The sequence below is a fragment of the Portunus trituberculatus genome, chromosome 42 (genome assembly GCF_017591435.1).
Source record: "Portunus trituberculatus isolate SZX2019 chromosome 42, ASM1759143v1, whole genome shotgun sequence".
Lineage (NCBI taxonomy): Eukaryota > Metazoa > Arthropoda > Malacostraca > Decapoda > Portunidae > Portunus > Portunus trituberculatus.
This window is the reverse complement of record NC_059296.1, coordinates 19,887,251-19,904,103: the sequence shown is the minus strand read 5'-3', so window position 1 is coordinate 19,904,103 and position 16,853 is coordinate 19,887,251. Positions and strand designations below refer to the sequence as shown.

At 45.2% G+C, this 16,853-nt stretch overlaps 1 protein-coding gene and 1 long non-coding RNA gene across 5 annotated transcripts in view; both read right to left on the bottom strand.

Moving 5' to 3' along the window:
- Positions 1-3,098: 3,098 nt before the first annotated feature.
- Positions 3,099-16,853, bottom strand: part of LOC123517714 — a 34,322-nt gene continuing 20,567 nt past the window's right edge. For all 4 annotated transcript variants that reach the window (XM_045278077.1, XM_045278076.1, XM_045278078.1 and 1 more), the window contains exons 2-4: positions 11,649-12,397; positions 9,087-10,564; positions 3,099-5,260 (exon numbers count right to left, since the gene is read on the bottom strand). In XM_045278077.1, coding sequence (XP_045134012.1) covers positions 9,119-10,564; positions 11,649-11,687 — 1,485 coding nt within the window. In that variant the 5' untranslated portion in view covers positions 11,688-12,397 and the 3' untranslated portion in view covers positions 3,099-5,260; positions 9,087-9,118. The remainder of the gene's footprint in view (positions 5,261-9,086; positions 10,565-11,648; positions 12,398-16,853) is intronic.
- The window catches only part of LOC123517715, a 23,886-nt gene continuing 10,131 nt past the window's right edge, over positions 3,099-16,853 (bottom strand). Inside the window, exon 2 of the long non-coding RNA XR_006678549.1 lies at positions 3,099-4,191. This is a non-coding gene — a long non-coding RNA (uncharacterized LOC123517715). The remainder of the gene's footprint in view (positions 4,192-16,853) is intronic.

Below are 16,853 nucleotides of genomic sequence, written 5' to 3'. Positions count from 1 at the left end.
TAGGTTTGAGTAAAATGTTACCAGCAAGTGAGAGTAAGAGAGAAAAAAGGCATTTTAAATCATAGCACAAACCTGCATCTTTCGACACTATTCATGCTACTGTTGCAGAGAATGTTGTGGCCGATGCCACTGTCGCTAATGTTGCTGCTCCAGCGACTGTTTCTGTTATAGCTGTGATTATTTTTTTTTTCGTGTCACTGCTGCTCATGTTGTTATCGCTACTACTCCTGCTTCTCCTACCTCTGCTGTTGCTACTACTACCGCTGTTGCCGTTGCTGCTGCTGCTGTTGCTGCTGCCATCATTACTGGTGAGGGTTGGGATGGTGGTGGTGGTGGTGGTGATAATGTTCTTGCCACTGTTGCTATTACTGCTTTAGTTAGTTTTGTTTGAATGTTCACTGTAATGCTGCTGCTGCTACTCTTGTTTCCTGTACTGGTGCTTTTGCGATCGCAACTGCTATAGCCTGACCACTGCTAATGATGATACTAGTGTTTATTTCAATGTTACTGTATGTGTTGCTATTGATAATGTTGCTCTCCTTTTCTTACTGCTGTTGTCGTTGTTATTGTTCATCCTGTTACTCCTGCTGCTGATGCTGGTGCAGCGCCGGGCTGGTGGAACCGAATCCCGACAAATACAAACAATGATGAGCCGCGACATCCTCGCTGGGCGCATCGCCACCACCTCCACTCACACATTCTTACCATTGACATGATAATTCAAAAAAGTAATGATTGGAAGTTGCACTAATTAAGCAACAGTCTCCATGATAATAAAACTCATTTATTGAGGCTGTTTTTGCCATTGTCTTGCCGTATTGATATTACTCTTACTGTTCGTAACTGTATCAAGCTAGACTCAGTTTTTGCTTCCATGTATCGTCTCTCTGGCACTCCTAAGTTGGTGATCTTGCTGATTATTCTACTTATGTTTTTATATGAACAACATTTTGGTATACTTTTATTCTCCCTCGCCTCCCCGCCTAAATCCCATCACTTTCTACCATTCTGACATCTCTGGTCTGGCGGCAGAATCCAGTTTGGCTTACCCTCGTCTCCTTCACGTTAATAAACAATACTTTGCATGCAAATGAAACCTGCCGATGCGTCCTAATCCCTATCCTTCAATCTGCCACAGATTGCTGCAGCATTCCTGTCCGGTTACAGGAGGCGGGGATAACGTCAATACTTTACTGGTGATGGTTCTACATCAGTACCTGCACGACGCCTTTATGCGTGTGTCAGTCATACCGCTACTTAAGTCGAGGCTTCGGGGCGACCCCAGAGATTCAAGTCAGGATGGCTTGATTACTATCACCACCATTGTTCTACAGAGTTATTGTGCCTCCATGCCTCCTCCAACACCGCCGAAATTTCTTTTTCGGCCAAGATTAGTATAGATGATCATCGCCTGATCTCAAGGACCAAATGTCCACACTGTGATTAAACGACTTTATCGAAAGCCAAGCCATGTAGAGGCGATGACCCACCTTCATCATTCCCCAGCACGAGAATATCCCCAAACTGCCTTATCTACTAGGTGCTCCTACACTACCTTTTGGTTCAGCACAGTGGCCATGTTTACATTCCTATTTTGAAAAGATTTATGATTTCCCGAGGCAAGCCAGGCAGCTGGGGTTCAGCACACAACAGCCAAGGCCGCCAGCAAGGGAGTCTGAGCAGGAGGTCGACCATTGATGTGCCGCTTCGGCAGGTGGGAGTTCTTTGCACCAAACAAAATGGCATATTGATACCCCGAATGTTACTGTTCCTTAATAAGGCTGAGGACCATCCACGGCAGCACTATAATATATGAACAACACCTCCCGTACGGCTTGAACTGCACGTCTCTCACTTCCATCAAGCAGACAACCGTGGTTCAAACTTCCTAACGTCACCCACACAAATTGAAACTAAATCTTGACGCCAATTCAGCTCCAGACCTTTGCTGGGAGCAGTGCTGGTCATTATTAGGAAGCATGGACCTGGTCCTATCAGTCCTATCTTAATATCCTAATCTTCAGCTTACATTTCATGTTGTAGGTACTCATGCTCTATTTGCTCACTCCAAAAGCTCTTCATCCTCCTGTACGATTACCAGAGACACTTGAGGAAATGAGGAGTGGTACGAGTAAGGGTTTGTGGCGAGGTGAGTGAGCCTGGCGGCACCAGACGAGCCTTACTGAGGTAAAACTTTACTTCAGGAGAGGGAAAAAAATATTTTGACCTTGAATACCCAGACTTCAAGTTGAGACTCCTGACGCGTCAGTTGATGAAGAACTGGCAGGATACGAAAACCTGAATCTTGTCAAGATCACATACGCAACAATAGAGAAAAAATCAACAAAACCGTGGTGTGTGGAGGGAAGACAGTGGTATCTCCACGTCACATCAGCAGTTTGTCGCAGTCCATTACCGCCACCTGGAGGCGGCAGGTGATCCATGGAAGCCTTCAGCCAGAAGAACAATCACCAGGCAAGAACACGAGGTGAGGAGAGAGAGAGAGAGAAGTTAAGGAGAGGAAGTGATGAGTGAAAGACAAGGCAAGGGAGGTACCAAAAGGAATCAGTAGCATGAGAAGCGAGGGATGGGAAAAGAGAGAGAGAGAGAGAGAGAGAGAGAGAGAGAGAGAGAGAGAGAGAGAGAGAGAGAGAGAGAGAGAGAGAGAGAGAGCGAGAAGAAAGGCTTCATCCGTATGACTGATGTACATAGATGAGAGTCAGTGATGTTGCTAAGATGTATATGGCGTAATGCGTAATGGAGTGCCGGCCCGGTGGTGACCCAGATGTGCATACGGTGTGGTGGTGCCCGGAATATTATGGTGCACAATGGCTGATATATGTGTGTGTGTGTGTGTGTGTGTGTGTGTGTGTGTGTGTGTGCGTGTGTGCGTGTGCGTGCTCGCTATGTGGTAAGAGTTTGTAATGTGGCCTCTGAAATGTAAAATATTGTATGAATGTAGGGGAATTAAACTGTTATCAGATGGTACCAGAGAGAGAGAGAGAGAGAGAGAGAGAGAGAGAGAGAGAGAGAGAGAGAGAGAGAGAGGTGAAATGGACTGCAATTGAAGTTCCATCAGGGTACAGACAGACCACGTATCTTTGGCATTCTCTTTTATTGTTTGGACTAAGTTCACTATTTTGATTGCAAAGTGAGTAAAGAATGACTAATAAATACAACACCATTTATCCATAAAACACTGACGCACTTGTCGATTATTGCTAGAAAATACTGAAACGGAATGCTAGGCACCGACTTACACGCGCACACACACACACACACACACACACACACACACACACACACACACACACACACACACACACACACACACTCACACACACATACACACACACAAACACACACACACACACGCAAGCACCCACACATGTTAACGATCAAGGGAATGTACACACACACACACACACACACACACACACACACACACATTGACAACCAACCTCCCTTAACATGGCAAACATTTTTCTTCTTTCCTTCCGTCCTTCTTTCCTTCCTTTCTTTCTTCACACATTCCCTTTCTTCATACATTATTTTGTCTTCTTCACATTTTTCAAACAATCTACTCTGAAAAAATGTACCATCACATTTTACATCAGATGGAAAGTTTACATCCGCGTAGTGTACACAAACAAATCTTCAGTGGTTAGTTGTTATAGTGAGTGTGGTGGTGGCGGTGGTGGCGATGGTGGTGGTGGTGGTGGTGGGCGGGTCGGCTCCTCTCCACCCTTTCACCACCACCACCCTCTTATTACCGTCAGCCCCTCCCCGTAAGCTTCTGATGCCTTGAATGGGAGTTGGCTGGCTGGCTGACTGGCTAGGTGGCTGACTGGCTGGCTGGCTTGCTGGCTGGCTGACTGCTTGGCTGGCTTACTGGCTGGTTGGCTTACTTACTAGCTGGCTGGCTGGCTGGCTGGCTGGCTGGCTGGCTGATAGGCTGGCGTGTTGTTTTGGCATGGCTTGGCTTGCTGGCTTGCTTGCTTGGCTTGTTTGTTGGCTTAGAGGTTAGTTGTCATTGTTTCTTTATCTTAACTGTAAATTGTTACTGGTTGGACACGTTTACATAAAGCATTTTTATGAAACATTCAAACATCAATAGTCTTTCACGCTCTGGCGAAACTGTACTTTACACACACACACACACACACACACACACACACACACACACACACACTATATAGCAGAATGAAAAGAAAGTATAGAAAACGTCATGACACTGAAATAACTTTCTCTCCATCACATAATTCTCTTTCTCTCTCTCTCTCTCTCTCTCTCTCTCTCTCTCTCTCTCTCTCTCTCTCTCTCTCTCTCTCTGATTCCACAACTCATTATATAAAGACAGCTCTTCTCATTACGTACTACAGAGTAACAACAACAACAACCCTCCTCAACATAATATAGACACAACTTACTCCGCGTAACGTTATAGACGTAACTATAAACACAACTCATTCCACAGCAAGGTAACATAGTAGTCTAGATCACCGGTCTTCTTTCTTCCATCCCTCAACGTCATAGTATAGTAAAGTGCAATAGTTATTTAGCTCCCACAACGCACCACCACTACGTACTACTATACACAAAACTGTTCTTCCATAACATAATAGTAATATTAATAGTAATAATACATACACTATTTTTTTTCTAAGAGGCACGACTCCCTTTCCACAGCACTTATCATTGCGGAGATACTACTGCTGTATATGTACACTATACTTCTTTCCATAACCAATCACTGTGTATAGGTAACATTGGCGTAGCGTCTCAGTATGCATGTAGTATATTCCGGACTAGGTCTGCGTGCGTGTATATCAAATCGTATGGATACAACAGCACATTGCTCACTGGGTTACGTAATGCAAAAGTATACAGTACGTATATGGGTACGTATATAAGTCTATATACTTTGATGTGAAGGGGATTTTTCATTTTTTTTTTTTAAGAGGGGGCCGGTAGGGGAGGGGATAAACCATGGTAGCATAGCAATCTCTCTCTCTCTCTCTCTCTCTCTCTCTCTCTCTCTCTCTCTCTCTCTCTCTCTCTCTCTCTCTCTCTCTCTCTCTCTCTCTCTCTCTCGGATGCAGGGAAATCCTGACAGAATGGACTTCCTTGATGCAAGAAGTCCACAATACACAGGCTCGTTATTATCCAGCAGCACTCTTGTCCTTCCGTCCCTTCATCCTCTCGCTCAGGCCACACACAACACCGACACCTCCTCTTCTTACTTCCCATCTCAGCTCCGCTGCAAGAGAACACTGTGTATGAGAGAGTGGTTATACAGACCTCGAGTGAATTTATTTAGGTCAGAGCAAGCAGTTTATTGTTCCTTTTTTTAAAGGTTGCAGTACCTGGTCCACTCTCGCCACCAGTCCTGCACCTAACTAACTCTGCCACAGCCCCGCCACGTGGGTCACGCCGCGGGCTGCTGCTGCCTGGTGCTCCATTTTTTTCTTTTATTGCTCAAGAATATTGTGCGTTTGCGTACTTTAGGTTTTCATAAATTTCGTTGCCCTCGTTGCAGATAAGAAGTTTTCGCTGTGTTGAAATCAGACATAATGTTGAGCTAACATGATATTACATCACTGCAATTACTCTTACTACCACTGCTGCTGGTGTTACCACCACCATTACTGCTGCTGCTGCTGCTGCTTTTACTACTACTACTACTACTACTACTACTACTACTACTACTACTACTACTACTACTACTACTACTACTACTATTACTACTACTGCCACTATTACTACTACTAATAATAATAACAATAATAATAATAATGATAATAATAATAATAACATTAATAATAATAATAATAATAATAATAATAATAATAATAATAATAATAATAATAACAATAATAATAATAACAATAATAATAATAATAATAATAATAGTAATAATGATAATGGTACAAGTCCCACAACTATTACTACTACTACTACTGCTACTGCTACTACTACTGCTATTATTATTACTACTACTACTACTACTACTACTACTACTACTACTACTACTACTACTACTACTACTACTACTACTATCACTACTACAGGGCAGCAATAACTGCACTGGTCAGAGACCAGGGCTTCCTCAATGGTCACCTGCACCACAGCGCTAAAGAATATACCTTTTGAAATTATGTATCCTCACTACATCATTTCCCTCCCCAAGACCCACCCACTCACTTCACCACTTCACCACTTCACTCACACACCCCACTCGTTACCTCACCCTGCCACTACCAACTGTGCCTCCCCTCAACATACCACACCGTCACCTCACACAGTTACCTCTCGCTTCACTCCACTCATCTGCCTCTACTGCAAAATTTGTTGTGTTATGGGATCCAAGATGTTATTCCGGACGTCTCCAGTGACGAGGGACGGGATCTTCTCTTATGTAAGTAGTGTATGATAGTAAGTAGTCCTTCAATTACATGCGCTGTGCAGCTGATGGCCTATAATGAGGATTAGAAAAAAAAAATCATATCAAAGTTTCTCGTCAGATAGCTGATTGAACTCAAAAGAAGTGTCATTTCATCGTCATCTCCCGTTTTTTTTCTTTTATCTTATTTCGGTTTGTTGCTGTATTGTTTCATTTTATGTAACTGTTGTTATTGATGTTGATCTTGATGTTTATTAATTAATAGCATTAATTTTTATTGTTGTTGTTATTGTTGATGTTGGTGCTGGTGGTGGCGGTGGCTAGTTTCGACACACTGAAAACGATGAAATTTTGAGAAATATATTATAGAAAAAAAATGAAATCTTGAGGAATATATAACGAAAACACAAAAGGCAATATCGATGGCGATAATTATATCGATGATGACGACGACGACAACGATAAAATGACAATTCCGATAATGATTCTGAAACGCCAATTCTAATTCGGTCGTAAAAGACAAGTGCTCACGGAGTCTTCAGGATGCCAATCGTAGTACTAACAAGTGTTTTCACCTGGAGGGAAGTGGCCAGGGACTGCTTCGCGGCAGCATGCAACCCTGCACCAAGACGCTGCCTTCACATCCAGCCTAGACACAGAGTTCTAAGCAAACCATCAGTAACACACTCATTGCTAAGGCAGTGCACGTTCTTCACACACTCTCAGTAGCCTCACATGCCTCAACATGTCTGCTTGTCTGCCTGTAAATCTGGCATCGCAGACATCCTGGGCGGAGGATCATCGATACGAAAGAATTGATCCATTGACTGAAATAGGCGTGGCAAGTAAAATGACTAGTTTTTCAAATTAAAAGAGGGGAAAATACTATATGGTGGTATGTTGCCCACCATTTTGCTTGAAACTATGGGCTGGTAGAGTTTAGCTGGCGCCGTTCACCACTTGCAGTACCTGCCCGTCCGTGTGCATCCAAGGTAAAGGAGAAGACGTGTAAATACGTACCGTTCGAATTGATGTTGCTATGTCGTCCAAACGGCACGATAACGAAACGCAGCGATTATTGATGAGGGAGTGACGAGGTGCAGGCAGCGAGGCATGTAGGACAGTGAGGCAGGCTGAGGCTGTCGCCAAGGAGTACGGTCGTGATGGATGGATTTGTTATTGTTTTCTTGCCATAGCCGCAGGAAACGACGGGGAAGGGAGAAAAGGAGAGGAGCAGGGAGTGGCAGGAGCGTGCGGGCCCGTCATATCTCTCACCTGTATCGAGCCAGGCGTGGCATCATTTACCACAGCAACCTATTAGACACGTCTGTGCTGGCTCCTTCCCTCCGTAATAATGTGCCCGATTACTGTCATCCTTGACTTGGCTTCTTATCGAATATGGTTACGATGCTTATTGTATCAGCCTGATGAGAAAGTCGCTGGATGTAGGATTAGAAATATCAATACCTGGAAGTGACAACGGCGCGCTGTTGTACTAGGCCGGTGGATGATACGTAATAGCTAGCCCAGTGCCGGCCAGACACGGCCTGATAGTCCTGCTGGTATGGGAATATCGCTGACTTAATAACCTCTAACGATCAGGTTACAGGTTATCAGAAATCTCGGAGATGAGTAGTAATAATACGGTCACCCAAGTCAGAGTGAGTGACGCTGACTGCCTGATCTCGTGCCGGCCGTCCGCCCTCTGCCGCCAAGGTCACCCTGCCTGTCACACCTCCCCGCCATTACCAACATTTACCCTTTTCCCTTCTACGATATGTGTCGCCGACTCGGTGCTGCAGGGCGGGGAGCAATGCCCTGTGCTCAGGATGAAGACGTCACGCCACTCCAACTGCCGCCGCCACCACCGCCGCCGCCCAACGTTCAGTCACCGAGGGTCACGGCTCCTCGCCGCCGAGCGCCTAAGGCACAGGGTCTGCTCATAAACGCGTTCACTTGTCCAAACGACATGGCCATAAATATAACTGAACAAAGGCTTGTCGCATTAGAAACTCGTCTGAGCTTTCCTGTCATATTATATATGCGGCACGCCGGGTAAACGGTGCTGAGATTTTTTTTTTTTTTTTTTTTTTACGTTTGCAGTTTATTATTCTTCCTTGAATGCTGAGACTCGATTTAAAAGTGTTTGTGCGTGTGTGTGTGTGTGTGTGTGTGTGTGTGTGTGTGTGTGTGTGCATGTATGTGTGTGTGTGTGTGTGTGTGTGTGTGTGTGTGTGTGTGTGTGTGTGTGTGTGTGTGTGTGTGTGTGTTTCTGCAAATGTATTGTCTTTGTTTCCACGCAGACAGCGGCGAGAGTTTGATCTTATCTTTATTTGTATTCCTACATCATCGGGAATGAGGTACAGCCAGCGGCCGGGGCCCATGGTGAGGAGCGACGCGGCTGGATTGTTACTGAGCAGCAATATTCGCCGTACCCTACGTCTGACGGCCTGGTGTCTGACCTTGATGGGAAAATACAGAATGCACAGAATATCCTTGTGGGACTGGCGGTCATTGGAGGGGCAGCAGCTGACTCACTGGTATCATGTGCAGCACTGGTAATATCGTAGCACAAGAAGATTATGTTTATGAAAATGTATTAAGGAAAACAAGAAGAAATTCATCTGCATTGAACCAGATCTGAGACCTACTCATGTTCGTACTTAAACAGAATATTGCTTACTTGCGTGATGAAAAGGAGCGAAGAGAGCAACACTACACCAGGATATGGTCGGCTGATGACCCAGCTGTGGTGGTGGCGGTGGACACAGGTGTGCCTGCTAACGGTGAAAGGGACATAGGCGTGGGTGCCAACGGCGTGGGAGCGAGTGGTGGGGAGTCAAGAGTCTCGCGCGGCGGCCGTGACTCGGAGAGGCTGCGCGCGCCTGGCTGGAGCTTCTGTGTGTCTGTCTGATTGGATGTGTTCGGGCAGGGTGGCCGCCGGCGCCCACGAGATCTTCCCCGAGTCTGACCAGCCGCCTCCTGACTCCCACCGCTCAGACCCACCACTGCAACAGGAGCCGTGGGAGCGGAGGGCAGCTGCACAAGGCCCCCTTGAAACATTTCTGTTCGACTGTCCCAAGCAGCAGCTCCCGCCACATCTGTGGCGGTAGAGGCAGAATGGCCTTCCCGTGGTGGGGGCAGGATTCCCAGCGGCAAACACACTCGATATGGCACGTAACCCTCTGCTCCGTGTGCTGTCCTCACATACAACCAATCTCGAGTTTTAAACACAGCGTTTACTATTATTCCGAACGGTAAGTACGGCCGGACAGGAGGCTGGTTCTGTAAATTAGGTTCAGGCGTCCGACGCATGTTATGGAGGCGCGTGGCCGAGGCGAGCACCATAGGCAAGTTGGCTGGGCGCAGAGGAGAGGCGCGGGTGAGGAGTGCCTCCAGGTCGTTCACTTGGTAGCCGTACGCTACGCCCTCACCCACCTCGCGTCCCGGCTCCATGTTCTCGTAGCAGCCAGCTAAACGTGCCAAAACGCCGCCCACCATGCCCATGCCTCCTCCTCCCTGTTGGGGAGAGTATGGCATCTGTTGACCTCCATGGCTGGCGGCTGCTCCAGAAACAGGGGGAGGTGGTGGGCTGACGGCGGGGGGAGGTGGTTGATCTCCCTGGGCGGGGCGGGGTCGGTGCTGCCGCGATCTGGTAGCCGAGGAACACCGAACTCGCCGATCGCCATTGTTCGCTGGGCCTCGGGGTTCGCTGGAGGCACTTCGTATCCTCGCCCCTTCTCCTTCAAAGGACATGCCGCATCCAGCAGCAGCGCCCACGCCTGTGGCGGTCAGCTGCGCACCACCACCCACTGGGTCCACCGGTGGTGCCTGGGAGACCCACTGACTGTGCTGGGGATTGTGCCGCCAACCACAGGACGTTATACCGGCAGGACCACTTCCCCCCATCATGGGCTGGCTAGGGGATGCCCCTAAACCCTGGGGGCCAACTCCAAGTCCCTGCGGGGTTACAGGAGGGGGCGGAGGTCTGGCATCCCGGCGGCGTGGCCGTGGCTCATCGAGGTAATGAGGATCGCGGGTGCCGAGCATGGCTGGCTGGTGAGGGGCGGGGCCGTCAGCGAGGCTCAGGTCAGCCACCACGTCTGGAAGGGTCGCTGCCCACTTATCCCCACCGCCGCCGCCGCCGCCGCTGTTGTTTGCCTGCAGAGAAAAAATTAAGTTGTAAACAACAGACACAACAAAACATTGCAGATGTAAATCATAGTGATAATATCCTGTACTACTTCCTTAAGGCTGATGACCTGCTATAGGAAGCCATTAGTAAAGTCTTGTTGGTACGAAAAATACGAAGCCACATTACTTTGCCGACACGTGAGTGATACACCTCTTTTCTTTGGTTGTCTGTGCGAATTTTTCTTAACTCTTCCTGCACACAAAAGTACAATCAACATTTTATGCATGTAGTATGAACAAGCTATATCACTACCCCCATCATGTACACAAGGGAAAGGAACAGGTGAAAATGTTGAATTTCATCACTCAAGAATGTAGAAATTTGTTTTATGTTACCGCTCTTTGCCTTCCTCCCAGTTTTGGTCAGGTGTGCTCTTCAGCTCCCTGGGTTTTCCTCATGGCCAAGTAATAACAATAATGTGTTCCTGCCGCTCTGCCCCTCAGGCTGACGGACTACACGCTGCTCGTGAGCTCCAAAGGCAAGTTAATGAGTGTCGCCATTACCAGACGGAACAATCACATGATAGTACTGTGTTGTTGAGTACGATGACTTGACTCAACGCCACTCTGTCACATCCTTTCTCTAAGTGAAGAGTAATATGACCAAGAGGCAATGTTGTTCTCTCAATTTTGTATCCTGGAGATGCACATACGTCAGAAAACAAAAAATAGATAAGTAAATAAATCATAGATAAAAAAAAAGAAAAAAAAAACATGCATTCCTTGCGTATTGTTTTTTTTATTATTATTATTTTTTTTTTTTGTTGTTGTTCCTTGAGGGATAATTCTAAAGTGCAGCCACAATATCTCATTAGATACCATCTCTTGATTCCCCTATAGGAGGGCGCGCAGCTCAGAGGGTCGAGGGAAGGGAAGGTCACGAATGTTGTCTCAGGCATTTCCTGCAAGTGAACTAAGTGACGCTCGTGTTACCAATGACAGGCGAGGCAGTCCGTGTCAGAGGAAAACGTAACGAGCTGGCAATAAGAAATATTTGAAGCTTGAATGCAAAGTGTTGTGATTAAAGAAACATTAATATGAAGCTACTTACTTTTTTTGTCCTACGAACAGCTGGCTTCCAGAGTTCCATCGGTTGGTTCACTGATGGAAGAGGAGTTGTCACGGGCGTAGTTGCGTCGCGTCTTTGCTCGAAAGTGTTAAACTCGTGACAAAGTAACTGAGTCCAACGAAGACGTGGAGCTGTCACACTACTATAGTCCTCAGTTGTGAATATTTCGATCACTTTATGCTGTGTTGAGGTTTTCACTCCAGTCAGCTCGAGGCTCTCTTACACCCCAGCCTTGGGCGGGGAACACTTTGAGACGTTCAACTTTGGACACGAGGCTTAAGCATTACCACAAGCAATGTCTCAAGTAACACGACACAGGTTCATCGGGTAACATGACTGTCTTACATACAGTCGATATCGACACATTAATGAGTTGACAATGCTGTACAAGTCTCAGGTGACAGATGCGTTGTAACACATGCATAAGACGAGCACTGGAGGGGTGTCGGACAGCACCTGTGGGAACATGAGTGAGGGCTGGCCACCACCGCTCGCCGCGACGGCAGCTACCGGCCGCCCGTCCTCCGTGGCTGCTCGCGGCTGCCTCCACCGCCTCCACCCCGTATGTTCCTGAGCAGCAGTGGCATAAGTGTTTTCCTAGAAGATGAATGTGTGGGAGTGAGGAGGGTCGCCGACACACGCCGTCTGCTCCAAGAAGCCCCGCTGCTCCTGGAAAGCCAGACAGGAACGGTTTCCTTCCAGCGTCACCAGATGCGCGTCACGTCACCGAGCTGGAAAGGTGGAGACCTGGTTAATGTTTTCTTGTCAGGACTTTTTTTTTTTCTTTTTTTAAGTTTATTAGTCATTACGTTTCTCCCGTCCCCCAACAATGACAATGTATATTTCGAAACATTTATATCAAAACACTCCACAAAGAATCTCGTGACTTGTGTCCTGAATGTTTAAAACGATGAACGCTTTTTTTGCTCGGCCCCAGAACCTACTCGCTGACGACAGCCACTGCCACCCCAGAGAGCCGTCATGCAGCCATAAAAAACATTCAGTCACATTGCCAACCTTAACAGAAAAGAAAAAAAGTGACATTCAGCGTCCTCCCTGAGTCCCAAGGAAACTTTGATGTTGGCCGAATGTTTGGTAACCAACCTTGATTAGGAAGCAAGAATACAGAGGATAGACTTGAAATATTGACTTGGAGTAATAATCCAAAGACAGACGGACAAACAGGAAGACAGACACACGAGACCGACGGACAAATCTATAAATAGGCAATGAGATAGATGCATTGTTAGAGGAGCTATCGTTCTTGTGGCTCATGTTACTTGTTTATTATCACCCGTGCTGCATTAGGACGCCTGTGCACAGATACAAGCGGTGACTGGCCTAATATTTCATCATGAGCCACCGAAGGCCGTGGGAACAGCCTTGCAGCGGACACTTCTCACACCCCTGTTATTAGTGTTATTTTGTTGGTGGTGGTGGTAGTGGGGGTGTTCATGGTGGTGGCGCTATTATCGTTCTTGTTGTTATTATTAACGATGATGGTGTTACGGCGGTGGTGTTGGTATTGTTTGTTTGTTTTTATGTTGTTGCTGTTTGTGTTGTTGCTTTGTTTGTTGTTTATGTGTTTGTTTTGTTATTATTTCTTTTTTTTGTTTATTGTTGTTGTTCTTGTTATCGTTGTTGTTGTGGTGGTGGTGGTGATGCTGTTGGTGGTGGTGACAGCGGTGGTGGTTTTTCTTAATAGCTTATAGAATCAACAGTGAGTGATTATAGTACAATGAACATTTGAACGTGCATCATACAAATATAGCAAAGTAAATCACATCTCTATCTGAGTTCACTTTTTGACCGTTCATCATCACCACCACCATCACCACCACCTTCATCGCCATCGTCACAATCATCATTAACAGCAGCAACAACTACATTTTCTCCATTTCACCCACTTACTACATCTTTAGGTCGAGCATCAGTAAGAGAGAGAGAGAGAGAGAGAGAGAGAGAGAGAGAGAGAGAGAGAGAGATTATTTATGTAAGCTCCTGAGAATTAGCAGTTGTGTACATAAATTATTCTTCATAAAAGGTGTATAAATTTCTTCAAAAGTATTTGTAGTAATGATTGTGATTTTTTTTGTACGTCCTCTCGTCAAAATGGATACGTACATGCGTACGCAAGTACATACATACATACATACATACATACATACATACATACATACATACATGCATACATACTGTAAACTTACAAAAATAGACAAAAAGCAAGTGAGTATTATATATATATATATATATATATATATATATATATATATATATATATATATATATATATATATATATATATATATATATATATATATATATATATATATATATATATATATATATATATATATATATATATATATATATATATATATATATATATATATATATATATATATATATATATACACACACACACACATGCATGCATGTACTTCATACAAACATATATGCATGCATACCTGCATACATACATACACACATGCATAAAAATATACATACATACATGCATGCATACACACACACAGCAAATATATACATACAGTATATACATACATACATGAATACAGGTGGCCAATACAAAGACACGAAAAAATATACAAGATTGTTGATTGTTCAAAATTCTCTCTCTCTCTCTCTCTCTCTCTCTCTCTCTCTCTCTCTCTCTCTCTCTCTCTCTCTCTCTCTCTCTCTCTCTGTCTCTCTCTCTCTCTCTGCGTTGACCGCGTCATGGCTGGTATAAGTTCGAAGTCAATTAGGGGTTGATCACCTCTGGGATTTTTCCGCTGACAAGCGGGGCAGTTACTGTCTTCCCTGACCAGGGGGATGTGGTGTGTGGTGTGTGAGGTCGGTCTTAAGAACTCAATGATCGGTAATAATGAGGTCTGAGCTCGCACTGAGAGGGTAACGGCTGGTGGTTGCGGGTCCGCTCGTGATCAAGATTTGGTGGACACACACACACACACACACACACACACACACACACACACACACACACACACACACACACACACACACACACACACGTACTGCAACAATATCCTCACGTTTATCAGGTCTCTTTCGTTCAGCTCCATGATATACAAGAACCCTTTAAAAAAACGTCCCGGGCAAGAAGTTAATAGCCGAGCGTTTCCTTACAGACGAGGAGAGGAGAGGAGAGGAGAGGAGAGAATAGTGGACGCGTGTGTATTAGGAAGCGGTGGTGGGTTTTTAATAAAGAGAGGTGGCTGTGTTCTCTCAATTACTCCTCCTTTCAGCGGTGCATTTGAAACATTGGGCCTGAGACAGATTTAGCTCTGGGCCATAGCTGAAACCTTGGGAATGTAGACAGTCATGTTGCTCTCAATTGAGGGAGAGGGACTGCGTAACGTAACTTTGCTCCAAGGTGATGACTGCCTCACTCCTACCCCCACACTCCACCTCCTCCTCCTCCTTCTTCTCTTCTTCTTCTTCTTTTCTTCTTCTTCTTCTTCTTCTTCTTCTTCTTCTTCTTCTTCTTCTTCTTCTTCTTCTTCTCCTTCTCTTCCGCTTCCTTTACTCCTCCTCTTTCTTCTCCTCCTCCTCCTCCTCCTCCTCCTCCTCCTCCTCCTCCTCCTCCTCTTCCTCTTCCTCTTCCTCTTTCTCCTCCTCCTTCTCCTCCTCCTCCTCCTCCTCCTCCTCCTCCTCCTCCTCCTCCTCCTTCTCCTCCTCCTCCTCCTTCTCCTCCACGATGATGGGTGCATTTAGGTTCTTGAGGTAAGTTTATATGTATATATGTATGCGATATATATATATATATATATATATATATATATATATATATATATATATATATATATATATATATATATATATATATATATATATATATATATATATATATATATATATATATATATATATATATATATATATATATATATATATATATATATATATATATATATATATATATATATATATATATATATATATATATATATATATGACCCACACACACACACACACACACACACACACACACACACACACACACACACACACACACACACACACACACACACACACACACACACACACACACACACACACACACACACACACACACACACACACACACATACACACTCAGTTCATGACCATCACACGAGGAAAGGTAAGACGAGAAGGGAACACGGGCGGCCAGCCGGATGCAGAGGGGACGTGATGGTGTGTGTGTGTGTGTGTGTGTGTGTGTGTGTGTGTGTGTGTGTGTGTGTGTGTCATTCAGAGTATTAACAAGGGTATTAAAGGGCCATCTATACTATTACCACTTTACTTCATAGCTCCTTAGAGTCTCTCTCTCTCTCTCTCTCTCTCTCTCTCTCTCTCTCTCTCTCTCTCTCTCTCTCTCTCTCTCTCTCTCCGGGCCTTATATTTCAATTCTCCAAGTCTTAAGATTTATGTAATGCACGACCGTCTCTTCTACCACCACCACCACCATCACCACCACCACCACCACTGTCACAATCATCTGATTTTCAAAGTGAAGGGGGAAGATTCAAGTAGTGAGTCTCATTCCTCCTTCTCCGACTCCTTCTCCTCCTCCGCCTCCTACTCCTCTTCCTCCTCCTCTCAATTTTCCCCTCGTATAACACCGCCCTAGTTATCCCTTCAGCAAACATGGTATTTTCTCGATATTTTCTGGCCGGCGGTGTTGTGTTGCAAAGGCACGATTGGTCTCATCACTTTATAACTTCCTCTTCGGAAACTCACGCGAGGTTGTTCTCCTCCTGCGTGGCGCAGTGCTTCCCTGCTGCACACGCCTGGTCTGTGCCTGGACGTTCTTCCTCCGTTTGTGAGGGGGGAGCTCATGATGATGATGATGATGATGATGATGATGATGACGATGATGATGATGAAAATCATTATGATGGTTAACTGTTATTTTTCTTGTAGTTTCTCTCCTTTCAACTGATGCAAGGGAATATTCTAAAAAAAAGAATCGTCAGTGACCGGAAGAAATCAATTTAGCGAGTTTGGGCTTTTTTTCATAATTTCTTCGCCTTTTAACAACTGCAAGAACAATCAATCAGTACGTGAACGACATTAATTAAGTATCGGTTGTATTGCAACAAGATTTTGAGTAGCTAAATAAAGTTTTGTTCTGTTTTCACATTAAGAACCGCAAATTTCCCAGAAAAGGAATCCTCGGCCTCC